Genomic DNA, 13539 nt, shown 5'->3' with positions numbered 1-13539 from the left:
TGCAGTGGACTAAGGCTGGCAATACATATTAGATCTTTGAGATTAGGTCACTCCAACCTACAATCTAATGTGTATGGGCGCCCCAACTCTCCCTGACATCAGCTGTTGAGAAGAGAATCGTTGGGCATGTTGGATCTCAACATGCAAATCCTTTATCTCCTGGTTCACAATCTCTATTTTTCATCCAAAAGATTTTCTGTGCGGGTCAGTCACGTTCTATTTTTTCCCATTTTCACAGATCCCAAATGAGACTCAAGCCTGTGAAGGATCCATAAAAATAGCTGCCCCAGGGACTCAAAATGGTTGTTAAAATATACAGTTCAGTGTGTTTTTCATGTCTGTTTCTATCCATGGTTGTGTGAATATAACTTTACTGTATAGAAAAAAATGCATGCAGTTTTTGGTGCAGTTTCATAATATTACAGGTGAAACACATTAATTAATTAATTAATTAATCAATCATGTTTCACTTAAAATTAAAATTGTAAAATTAAAAACTGCATAAAAATGACGTGCATGTTTTTCAGTGCGGTTTTCATGCAGTTTTACCTGCTCCAGCAAGTTTGATGTTAAAAGATAGATCAATGCATCCTGTAATTCTCAAAAATGTGACAAACAAGAATAATAATATTGTCTACAGTTGAATAATGCGCATTCCGCATCATGAACGGCAATAAAAAGATAATTTAGTATCCATCTAGGCTTAGTAAAGAAGATACAATCTTCTGTTTGCAGTCTGTCTTCTGGGCTGTTTGCAATCTGTACAGCAAGAGTTATATCTAAAGACTCAGTGATGTTAAACTTATTTCTATAGAATTAATGGCATGTACACAGGGAATAATTGTATAGTAGGAGGGTTTCCAATATCCTGTGACACTCCAGAAATTAGGAGGGGAAGAATGAAAGAGGTTATTCTTTCTCTGCAGGTTTTCCGCAACTTTCTACCTTTGCAATAAACCCCCACAGCAAATATTGATATGTTCCTGGATTTATTTCCAGCATGTGGATGGGATTTGTTTAAAGGCAGTTTATCACCTCCACCAGGCATATAAAACTGCTGCCACCATGTGACAGAGCTTTTTGTGCTGCTTACAGAGTTGCCTTCCCCTAGTAACACCCCTGCAAAAAATAACAGGAAAATTGCTAGAGATTATCAAGAGATCTTCAAGCTACTCAATGTATGTCAATGTACATAGTCTGGCCCGTGAAGAATATGGAAATTATATGAACATGAATAACAAGTAGCTGAATAATGCCTATATAAGACTAGTCCTATGTGATGTAAAGATTGAGAGTCCTCAGTAGTTTGATACCTTTTTAATGGCTAACAAAAAATGATGACATATTGCGAGCTTTTCGAACCGCTATAAGGTTCCTTCATCAGGCCTATGTGATATTTTTGCTATTTTTTTTATTTATTCCTGTCTCTATCACATCAGTTCCTACTATTATTACTACAAACAATATGTAACTCCGAATAGAAAAAGACTAAAAAATAGCTATTTTCCCAGATTGGCCAGGTAGTGAAGCAGCTCTGCCCCTTGATAAAACAGCACGGCTATAAAGTCACACAAGGAAACCAGAAGATAAAGCAACAGAGTGATGTGTTCCTGTCGTGTTCTCCCAGCACTGATCGTAGCGCAATAATTATAAAGCTGATGATATCTGAGCTAGTCTACTTTATTTGATGCCATATTTCTGGTATGTCATCTCCTCAGACATCCTATAAAACACAGCATTATTTACTAGGCTCTAGACACTGCATAACTGGGGAGTATACAAGTTGTATATTCTCCATGGGATTAATCCAGCTACAGCGAGACTTCTCTTCTCGACTGGTGCTATGACTTGAATAGTAATCTACTAGACTATAACCCAACTTGGAATATATTCTACTTTACATGTTTGTGAAAAGCAGGTACAATGTTGGACTGGGGTGCCTAAGAGCCCACCAGTAATATTAATTTTGATGGCCCACTATACAGTTTCAATTACCTGACACTCGTTCGCAAATTCCTAAAATGTTGGCAACATAAAATTATTTTTCAGTACTAGCTGCCTTGCATTGGTAGAAGTTTGCTGTCTGGCTCTTGCCTTGAACTAGTGGCCTTTTAGCTCTGTGAACCAGGGATTCATGCCACGTAGAAGCAGACCTCAAGCTGTGGCAAGCTGCTACAAGATGATTCCCTGGAGCGTGATTGAGAAGGAGCCCAAGGCGGAAGGGTCCATGGTGGGTGGACTTTGTACTTAGATTATTTAAGAAACTACCCAGATTACATGGCATCTATGAGGAGTGCATATATGAAGTACAGTAAGTGTACTCTGCCATGCAAGGGTGAGCTCAGGTGCTCACCAGAGTACTCACCTCTTCAACAGGTACAATAGGATCGTACAGTATATAGATTAACACACTGAAACAAAGCTGTACATGCAAAGAAATAAAGTATGACAAAACCCCTCAATGGATATTACCATTGCCTTAAAGGAATGTAACACCGTGACTTCACTAAAATCAATTCAGATTGCAGTTACCTACAAGTCGTTCTCTGGGGACCTATGATCTGGGCTACCCTTTTGTGCGCTCTTGACTTTGGAGAGTTGAGTTAGCGATATAGAGACCTTTTTTGTTCGACCCCTTAGAAGAGGTCCTGACAAACAGCAGTATAAACTTTAGCTTTCTGAATCTTTTTGAATATGACATCAGGAAATTGGAAGTGTATCCTCCTGTAAATCTGACATATCCTTAGAAAGTGGAAAAATATCTTTCTGGACAAACTTAGGGACCACAAAAATGTTGGCTATTAGATAGAACTAACCATCTGATTTACAACCTATAATGCTTATAACATACTCACCGCATTCATATCTATGCCATTGGTGTAGGACCAAGCGTGCTGAAAATACTCTTCCAGTCGCTGCCTCAGTGGGTTGGGAATCTGATGGAAGCGGATAAACTCTTTCACACGTAACATCTGGGTATGGTAACGTGCTGTGCCAGAGTACAAGCGCTGGATAATGGCGGAGACATTGCCAAAGATACTGGCATACATGAGGGCTAAGAGAAACATACAGAAGAGGTGTAACATTCACCGCATAGCAGAAATGATACAAACATCAGCTCAGGTCTTCTTATACTTTACTTGCTTACCCAGATAGTGCATACAAGGGCCTAGCTGCCTGCTTTGAATAGGACTTTGTGTCTAGAATTGCAGCTCATTCCCATTCAAGAGAACTGAAACTTTCTTTTCTATTAATATTATACCTGGAAGGCTTGTGCCACAAAGTATAGACTTGAGCCAGTTCTGATTATGTATAAAGAAATTTTGGGAGGAGATAAAAGCTCTGCCAACCCTTCTACACAATATATTTATCTGGGAACACATGGCAGTCACTGTTCTATTCTCATATATTTAAAGAGGAACAACTTTCAACACTGGTCCACTGATTTCAATGCACTTGGATTTTTTTCTCTAACCCCCACCTTTCCCGAGCAATTATTTCTGCTGGGTTCAGGACAACTATGCTCTCTACTGTCAGGTGGGTGGTCCCTGTATAGATTCTCCAGTCTAGGATTGCCCACCAAACTGTAGAGAGTCTAACTAACAGCAGTGATTGTTAGGGAATGTAGGGAGCTAGAGAATTGGAGTTGGTGGTGGTGGAAGAAGGTCCTTTTTAACGGCTATAAATTCAAGATTAAATTATAGGACTTTACTGATTAACTGTGGCCTCTATGCATCAAATACATATATACCAAACTATAGACAGACTGTGCTGAAAGTAAGCTAGGAAACAATAGCTGGTACAATTCATGAGTGCAGTTGGTCACAAATAATATAATTTGCTCCTGGGTAACCCTTTTTTGAAGTTTATGGATTTACTATTGATTGGGCATTTAAATACTTTTATATTCATGACCTATGTTTAGGATAGGTCATCAATATCAGACAGTTAGGGGAATGATTCCTGGGAACCTGGCAGCTGAGAAAATAACACAGCCCTGAACACTGTGCAGTGGTCCATAATGGTACTGCAGCTCAAGATATAGCACAGCTCTGTATACTGTGCAGTGGCCCAGAATGGTACTGCAGATCAGGAAATAGCAAAGCTCTGTACATTGTGCACCTGTCTCCCATTCAGTGTACTAGTTGTGTTATATTCTATTCTATATGTCAGGTGTTGGACCAACACTGATCTTATAATGATGGCCTAGTCTAAGGATAGGTCACCAATATCATACTACTGAAATACCCTTTTAGATTTTGCTGTATCAAATAGCAGATTATGAATGAACAAGGCCTCCATTTTGCTGAACACATTTAAAAACCAATCTGAGCTGAATAATAATTCTTAAATACCACCCAATGGCCATAAATTCTGTAGGAAGATTTCAGGGACCACCTGGGAGCAGTAGATCTGTTACTTACATCCAATCAGCATGACACATATAGAGAAGATCTTCTCTGAGTTAGTGTTTGGGGAGACATTTCCAAATCCAACACTGGTCAGGCTACTGAAGGTGAAGTACAGAGCTGTCACATACTTGTCCTTGATAGATGGTCCTGAAGCCTGATCAGTGTCGTTGTAGCTCTTTCCAATTTGGTTGGCTAAGTTATCCAGCCAACCAATTTTGTGCTCCATATAGGGTCTCTCCACATTGCCAATGGCATACCAGATGCAAGCAAGCCAATGAGCTATGAGGGCAAAGGTGCACATGAGGAGGAATAAGACAGCAGCTCCATATTCAGAATACCGATCCAGCTTTCGGGCAACACGCACTAAACGCAGCAATCGCGCCGTCTTCAGAAGGCCAATCAGAGTGGTTGTCTGTAGGAGATGGAAAAAATTATCATTGTCATGTGTCCTTATCTAAAAAGAAAGCATATCACAAATTACACAACTGTCTCCAATAAAAATCAAATGGATTGGGAAAGCAGAACTCTTATTCAGGGGATATATATTAATATATTTTCATATACTTTTCTTATCTACAAAGCATAGCTTATCTTTAAAGAAACATTACTGTGGTTGTCTCTTAAAGACAACCCTGGCCCATATGCCTTGTTGGGGTATATAGAAATCATAGAAATGGTCCACCAGTACTCCTCCGTACATGGTGCATAAATGTCATCAGGACCACCAACTTTGGAAGGATAGGTTTTCAATGCATTCTGGTTATGAAGCCACAAGAACTATGTCAGAGCTGTTTATCCCCCTTACTCATTGAAATAAGCAAATCATCAAATAAATGAAATAAATGAGCTTGTAAGGAAGAGACAATCCCACTCTGGAGAACCTGAACGACATGGCTGCTCATTAATTTTAATGATCGCCTTGTAAAAACTACATTCTTCTTGCAAAGGCAGATGCAACAAAAATCTGCTGATGGTGGAGAGGGGTTCAGAAGCTAGACTTGCCTCGGCTGATCACAACTGAATACTGTATAAGGGAGCCTTCACACGGAGTTACGCTGCGCTCATTCTGAACGTAAAAACACGTTCAGAATGAGCGCGTAAAAAGCAGCTCCCATTAACTTGAATGGCAGCCGGCATACGTGCGCTCCCCATTGAAATCAATGGGAGGCTTTTTTCCCTATTGCTTTCAATGTATTACATGCGAAATACATTGAAAGCAATAGGGAAAAAAGCCTCCCATTGATTTCAATGGGGAGTGCACGTATTCCAGCTGCCATTCAAGTCAATGGGAGCTGCTTTTTACATGCTCATTCTGAACGTGTTTTTACGTTCAGAATGAGCACAGCGTAACTCCGTGTGAAGGCTCCCTTACATTATTTACCTTCCTCTTATTCTCTAATGGCTTAAATTAAAACTTATATCTTTTAAGTTTGTTGCTACAATTTCATTGTCAAAAAATCTTGCTATGGTGAATTCTTACCTCATCTGAGCCCGTCCTATAGATAAGCAGATCAAAGGGAATTGCCGCCACCATATCTATAAGGAACCAGCCTTTGAAATAATGGATGGCGATCTTGGCTGGGTGGCTAACCACCTCATCATTTGTGTTGACGTAAGTGGTGCGGAAGTTGATGACAATGTCTACAATGAACATAATGTCCACTATCAGGTCCACGATATCGAGGGGGTTGCAGGAATAACCACATTCCCAAGTTCTTTCTTCCTCCTGGTCGTTCAGGAGAAAGGCTGCTGAGTACGGGGTAAAAATAGCGGTGTAGATAACCAGCAGCAGGATTAACCAGTCCCACACTGCTTTGAAAGGGCTGTAATGGAGGATGGTCCATCGGTGTATCCGCGGTGCCTGCAGCTTGTACTCTGGCAACACGTCTGCCCCCAGGGAAAGGACCTGTAAATGGCAAGAGGAAAATTCATGAGCATATGTAATGCAACTCAATTAAAGTTACTTTGTAACTCATTACTTCTCATATACTCCAAAGACCTCCTACTCTGCTCTGCTCTTATCCACTCTTCACACAACCATCTCCAAGATTTCTCCCGTGCATCCCCCATACTCTGGAACTCCTTACCAAGACACATAAGACTGATCCCCACAATCACAGGCTTCAAGAAGGCCCTGAAGACTCACCTATTCAGGAAGGCCTACAACCTCCAATAACACTATTGTCACACCACCATCTGTACACTCTCCCCTCACCTTCTGTCTCTATCCCTCTTCCCTCATAGATTGTATAAACAGCAAATTGGCGCCATTGAGAACTTTATTTCTCCTGTGGTAGTGCCACAAGAGAGTTTAATACTTGCTGCTGGATTATATAATAAATAGTTCAGGAATTATATTCTTTAAACATTTATATGATTAAGAATATCAATAATATTTTTTTTTCATACTCAGTAGACATATATAGCAGACCTGCCACATCCAAAGTATTCCGTTACGACCTTCAAGCAAGTTGTTGTCTTTTTGTGTATGTCCTGACTGTGAGCGCACTACTGAAGATGAAACTGGGCACGGGCAAAGCTGGTAGCAAGTTCAAGTGGCACCAATTGTATACAGTGCATATATATGCGGCATACATCAGAAATACATCTGTGGATATTATTTAAAGAAAACATGGTACCAACCAATATTGGGTGACTATAAAGAACCAATGAAGGGAGTTGTCTAAGTATTAAAAGATGTTCGTTCTTGGGCCAGTAACATTCCTTTCATGGGCTGATATTGCGATTCAGCACCATGACTCGAAAGGAACAGAGCACCAATACCAGATACAGACCCTGGACGAGAATGTTGCTGCTTCTGAGAAGAAAGCACATGCTTTTACTCAAACTGAGATAACCCCTTCATTGCAAACTAGAAGGTGCAAAACTAATCCATTGTGGCTGTGCAAAGATATGGGAGATTTATAAAACGTTACTAAGTCTATGTTCACATCTGCATCGAAGATTCTGTTTGGAGTCTCCATCGCAGTTTTCGTTAAAAAGAAATCATGGACGAAAGAGCAATATCTACACAATGATCCGCTTTCATCATTGGCTCAATGGCTGGGAAAGCAGGCGTGGGCTTCCTGTTGCCTATCCAGGACAGAGAGACACTAATTCTTATGGACACAGTGCACGAGTCTGCAAAGGGCATCGGAAAGGCGACTGGATGCTAATTAGACCCAATCAATGTGGGTGCCAGCAGGGTGCAGGAGTTTTGTCAGCCAGGCAGAAGATCCCTTCCCCCAACCCCTACGGCCTATGATTAACCCCTATTCACCCTTGAGTTTAAAAGCATTGAACCACTATGGAAATTAAGGGACCTGTTCACTGCTGGAGGGGCTTGGTCTCTGTGCAAAGATTAGAATTATGCTATCTTACATTATATGTGCTGTATTAAGGAAACAATCATGGCTCCATGGCCATAGGGGCTCTTGCCAGAAAGAATGTAAATACAGTGAACCCTTGCTGAAAAACCATCTCTGCGTAGATAAGATGTAATTGAAAGATTTTCAGTTTCATCATACATTATGTATTCCAGCAATCTTCTATGAGAAGACCACCCTTGAAATGAAAATGATGCAATAATAATGATATAGAACAGAATTCAATAGATGTTCCATATGTGTTGGACAATAGTCTTCATAAACACAAGCTCTAGATACATTGAGGTAGCTGAGAGTCATTTAACTATTATAGGGCCTGCAATGTGATAAGGATATGAGTTAATGGTATTATGTAAAAACCATAGACAACACATCATGATTTCACAATGAGTTTTCCCAAATGACAAACTTAACTCTACAGTGCCTGATAAACTTAGTACCGCTACATTATCACCATAGCGGTATTGGATACAGAGCTGGGGCTGTGGTCTCTATATAACAAGTATATGGTTAACAGGGATATTAGATGATAAGCTCCACTTATGCAGGGGATGTGGCTGGATATATGGTCCTTGCAGTGCTGTTATGTAATATAGTACTGAGTATGATTAGCATACAGTTATTATAATCCATCTATTTCCATAACACAGTACAAAACTTGCTATACAAATGGGTTCTTAATATTTTACTTAAAGATTAATATTTGCATAGTGAAAAGTTCTGCAATTTTTTAAGATACTGTGTGGCTAAAATCTTTTCACATTTTCAAGATGTCCATAGCGGATAGTCAATAGAAAGTGTTGTCACCCCTCTGCAAGTGCCGAGAGGGTAAATTTTGTTGCAAAAAATCGGCAGCTAAAGATTGGCTCTATTCATCTGAATGGTCTGGCAGAAGTTTAGGTCTTTGGTGGTAAAATAGTGTATTGAGAATGGAGTGGATTTCATTCGCAGATTTTCTGTGACAAAATCTTCCACATGAGAAGGAATGCTTATATAAGGATACTAGTTTCCTAGCCTAGATGCAATCATCATATACATACGTCCAATGGAGAAGAGTTATATTCACTGATACCTTTCGTTACCAGGGCTTTATTCTGTCAATCCAAGTATGGATACAGCAAGCAAAAAGGGAAAGGCCATTTCATGAGGACAACATGCTTCTTTAGGCCTGACAAATGGCCGTATTGGTGAGTTCTATATTTTTGAACTCTTCTCGATTGGAATAGAACAATTCATGTTAATATCCAGAAGCTGAAAACCAGCTCTGATCATGTCCTGCACATACAGCAACCGACCATCTGAGCACTTGTACCCGACTGACATGTTCTGGACAGATGTTCAGTCTTTGGATTTATTTATTTATTACGCTTATTTTTATAGCGCCATCATATTCCGCAGCGCTTTACAGACATTAGCAGTTACTGTCCCATATAGGGCTGAACAATAATGTCTCTATCCTCTGACATCTAGCAGAGTTCTTGACATTGTATCTGTACATAAAAGGACATTGACCGGTGACCATCTCATACAACTTTGTGTAACCTTATATACTAAAAATGCCTGTTCCACTTTATAAGCACTTCTACCTCTTGTGTTACCTCTTCTATCCCATAGAGTGTAAGCTCTTGTGATCAGGGCCCTCAGTCCTATGGCGTGAATAGATTTATTACTCTGTAATGTCTCAAATTTTCTGTACATGAGCTTGATGATTTGTAAAGTGCCGTAGAATATGTTGGTGATATAAATAAAAAAACAAGATTTATTCTTAGAATAGTGAATAATTAAACCATAAAGTATATTTTATACTATACTTTATACTTACTTAGTATATTTTATACGACACTTTTATATATTTATACTTTTCTTAAATGTTGCAACACATGTAAGACAATTCCTGGTTTTATTATAAGAGTAGTGAATGCTGATTTTATACATTAGATTAGATTATGACACAAAGCTACATTATTAACTACTACACATAATACAACCATATTCCAATAGTATTATTTTTTTGCATTCTAGCAGCGCTGCTATACTTTCCATGCCTGGGTAATAAGCAATAACAATAACGCATGGATACACTGCCCCAGTTATTACAGTACAGCTCTGCCAGTTACCGCCTGGTTTCATTGCTTTCCATTGTATATATTGTAAGGATAAGCCTATAACTGTCTCAATACATAATTCATCTGTTCTCCATGTAACGTGAATGCTCCATTACATTATTTCTGAACACACACAGATATCATAGGAAGTAAGCACCATGTCCGCGCTGGTTGCGAAAGCTTTCGGCTGTGCCCTAATTTCCAATAAATAAGATAATAAAACAACCCAACTAATTCCCAGTATATGAATAAAATAATAAAATGGCCAAATTTACTGAAAGCCGACAGTTACATAAGGTCTGACAGCAGCTGCTTGTTCTTAACTATAGGCAAAAGAGTGGAAATATCACCCATTACTCACCGTAAAAGTTGTCAGATCATATGGAACATACAATATGGCAGCGATAAGGGTTGTAGGAGGTAGGGAGAGGTTGGGTATTGTTTGGCACTGACATGTCTCTTTTATGCTACAGATAAGAATCACTAACTGAGCTGTAAAAACCACAAGTAGGATTATGTTTTCCTCTACTCGCCTCAGGCTGACTTAGGAGAAATCACAAACGAACTTTGGGGTGCACATTGGGGATCAGGAGGAGTAGGGTGTCACCTACCTCCCACACACACACAGGTAGGTTTAGCGGGTTCAGCTACAGATCAGAGCCAGGATGAGCTGTCACTATTCAGAGATGCTTGTATGATCTTATGCCTTCTACAACACCCCCTTCGAGCTCAGCCCAGAACCCCTCCTCCTGGCTCAATATAGCTCTGTTGTCATATTCGCCCAAGTCAAAAGGGGGGAGAATAGTCTGTGTGTGACAGAAGACTGGAAGAGAGAACTGACTGTATTAACTATTGAACTGATGAGCAGGCAAACAGTACACTTGACGCTCCTTGGGCGCTTAAGTCCTACCAAGAAGACACGGGATATGTGAGAAGCAAGGCAGAGCGGAGGATGGTGGTAAAACAGGAAAGGTGCCAGGCTGCAAAGCTGCGAAAGTAGCACACACTTACCGGCTTCAACTGTGTTTTTAGGCTCATGCTTCGTGTGTTTGGGTGACACTGAGACTCATTCGCAGCTCTTCCCTACGTGACATCACTTCTCCAAACATTCGCAGCCCTGGCTTTATCTGTTTCTGCATCAGCAACCCTCTGACTCCTGAACATACCAGTATCGTTCTGTTATACTGTGTTGTGTGCCACCGCTACACCCTGACTACATGAGTCTCAAGTCACCTACAGACATATATCCTCTTCTGTCAAGTTCTTAGGGGTAAATCTGGCTGACGACCAATACGGTAGCATTTATAGCTCTCTATGGCCGTATGCACAAAAGTCTTAGCTGCACATATATTAAAGTGGCAGATCCGCTGCATAGTATAAAAGCAGCACAAGTGATGAGATTTAATAAATCTCATCCACAGGCTGCAAAAGTTTTCTGTGCAAAAATCATCATATAGTGCATATTTTAAAATACACAGCATGTCAATTTTTTCACAAATTTTCACTCCTTTAAATATAAGAGGTGGAACTCTTCTTCAAAATCTATTAGGGCATCCTCAATGGAAAAATCTGCCTTTGTGCAGGTAATTCTAAAGCTACGTTCATTGTAAAAAAAAATTGAAAAATCAGCTGTGAAAACTGGATGAAACTATCCATTTATTTTATGACCGTCTTGAATCCATCTAGGACCCAATTTTATAGATCCCTCACAAACGTCAGTCTATTGAGGGATCTATGAAAATAGGACATGAAAAAAAAGCAGATGTGAATGGACACATTGAAATCACAGAGGAAAATTTATCACACATCTGTGCCAGTTTTCTGCAGATAGGGGATAACGTGGACCATTTTTGGTCCAAGACTACTTCCTGCAAATGTGGGCATAGAGCGGCTGAGGATACCGTAGCCTGATATATTAATTATAACTCAGGCTTGGTTCACATCTGTGCTGTGTGACCGTACGTAGATTCCTGGAAGCAGCACTTTCCTCTCTGCATGATTCATGTGGACATTGCGCGGAAAACACACAGACCCCATTATAATATAAGGGGTCCGTGTGGTTTCATAGCTAAGGGCGGGTTCACACCTGTGCCCGATCTCTTTTTTGCAGGTTTCCATTTTCTGTCGGCAGAAGACGGAAACCCTGTATTCAGTGTCCACCGGTGAGCGCCCGCAAGCGTTTTCTGCTCTTTGCGGCGAAACTGTTTTTTTTTTTTTAACGGAGATCGAGCACAGGTGTGAACCCGCCCTAACCACTTTTTAATGCATTTGGTATTCCATTCTGGGGTCCCCCAAGTGGACTCCCCAAACGGAATACCGAACGCAGATGTGAACCAGGCCTAAGGCTATATTTTAGCAATTATTTTAAGGGTAGGGCACCAGTGTGACTTTAAATAGTTATAGATACCATAATGATCACATGATCGCTGTATTCCCCTATGGGGAAAAAGTCACAAGGAACTTGTGACAATCACAAGAATTCTAACAATGTGGGAATTCATGGATTTGTCCTGTGACAGGGAAACAATGAAGTTACATGGCAATAGAACTGTGGCCATCATGTGACGAGAGTTGCTATGGAGCATTAGTTGTACTGGACTGGAACGTAACTAAAGAAAACAAGAGCCAGTTGTAAAATCACTTTAGTACAAGGCTGCGGGATCACATTTAGACATGATACAACATGTCTGAACTCAGGACATAGAACAGGCAGGGAAATGCTTTGAATTGTGACATGCAGTATATAGGAATGGCTGGAGGCTGGAAAGAATTCTCATCTGAATGAGTAACATAAAGGAAGCGGCAGAGAGGCTCATACTGAGGAGTAACGGTGTCCAGAAACACTGCCGTATACAGTACATGGCTGACAGATCCCACTACAGTTAGAGAACTGATAATTTAGGGGAATATAAAAATCTATGAAAGGTCTAGGTTGTTATTTAGGGATTAAGTACGGACCATTTAGTACCCAGGTTCTGTGCCATCACATTTTATGTTTGCATTGAAAGTAACCTCTGACAAAATCCAGAATCAGTCTGAAGAGGTTTACTCAATCCTCATGAGATCAGCACCTGGAGTTTCCCTTGAGCTGGAGCCATGCCTGAAAGGCCATTAGGGACACCAATGCCAATCCCTTAAAGGGACTCCAATACACACAACAATGTTTTATTACATCACCGGAGCACAGCTGGCGCACTTATTATCTTATAAGGGATTTCCATTACGTGTGTCAATAAAGTATAATTATTGTATAGTGAAGATGGAATCTGGTTTTCCTGTCGTTACATAGTTCAAGTTCAACCTTGGAAAGGGAAGGGGCATGACTGATGGGAAAAGTGAAAGAAATAATAGTAGTACTAACCTTACTGTAAGAAGGGATAGAAACCTTTTATGAAGCTGTCAGCATTTGCTGCTATAACCAGCTTCTGGGGATAGGCTATTCGACAGATACACAGTCCTTACAGTGAATAGGACTTGTTGACTCTGGATATTAAACCTTTTTATGCAGACAGAGCTAGTTCCCCCTTATGTTACATGGATCAAACACTAAGGATATGTGAAAATCCCAAAATAGGTATCTAAAGCTTAATAATCTTTATTAATAATAAGCTAAAATATCTTGGGTATGATAGCTAT

At 40.2% G+C, this 13539-nt stretch overlaps 1 protein-coding gene across 1 annotated transcript in view; it reads right to left on the bottom strand.

Annotated features, from left to right (window-relative positions):
* Positions 1 to 13539, bottom strand: part of KCNH6 (potassium voltage-gated channel subfamily H member 6) — a 186973-nt gene that overhangs the window by 13471 nt on the left and 159963 nt on the right. The window contains exons 5-7 of the mRNA XM_075277136.1: positions 5893 to 6318; positions 4425 to 4824; positions 2856 to 3055 (exon numbers count right to left, since the gene is read on the bottom strand). Coding sequence (XP_075133237.1) covers positions 2856 to 3055; positions 4425 to 4824; positions 5893 to 6318 — 1026 coding nt within the window. The remainder of the gene's footprint in view (positions 1 to 2855; positions 3056 to 4424; positions 4825 to 5892; positions 6319 to 13539) is intronic.

This window comes from Leptodactylus fuscus, chromosome 6 (genome assembly GCF_031893055.1).
Source record: "Leptodactylus fuscus isolate aLepFus1 chromosome 6, aLepFus1.hap2, whole genome shotgun sequence".
NCBI classification, from domain to species: Eukaryota; Metazoa; Chordata; class Amphibia; order Anura; family Leptodactylidae; genus Leptodactylus; species Leptodactylus fuscus.
Note: the sequence above shows the minus strand (reverse complement) of the source record. Positions and strands in the feature narration are given on the sequence as shown.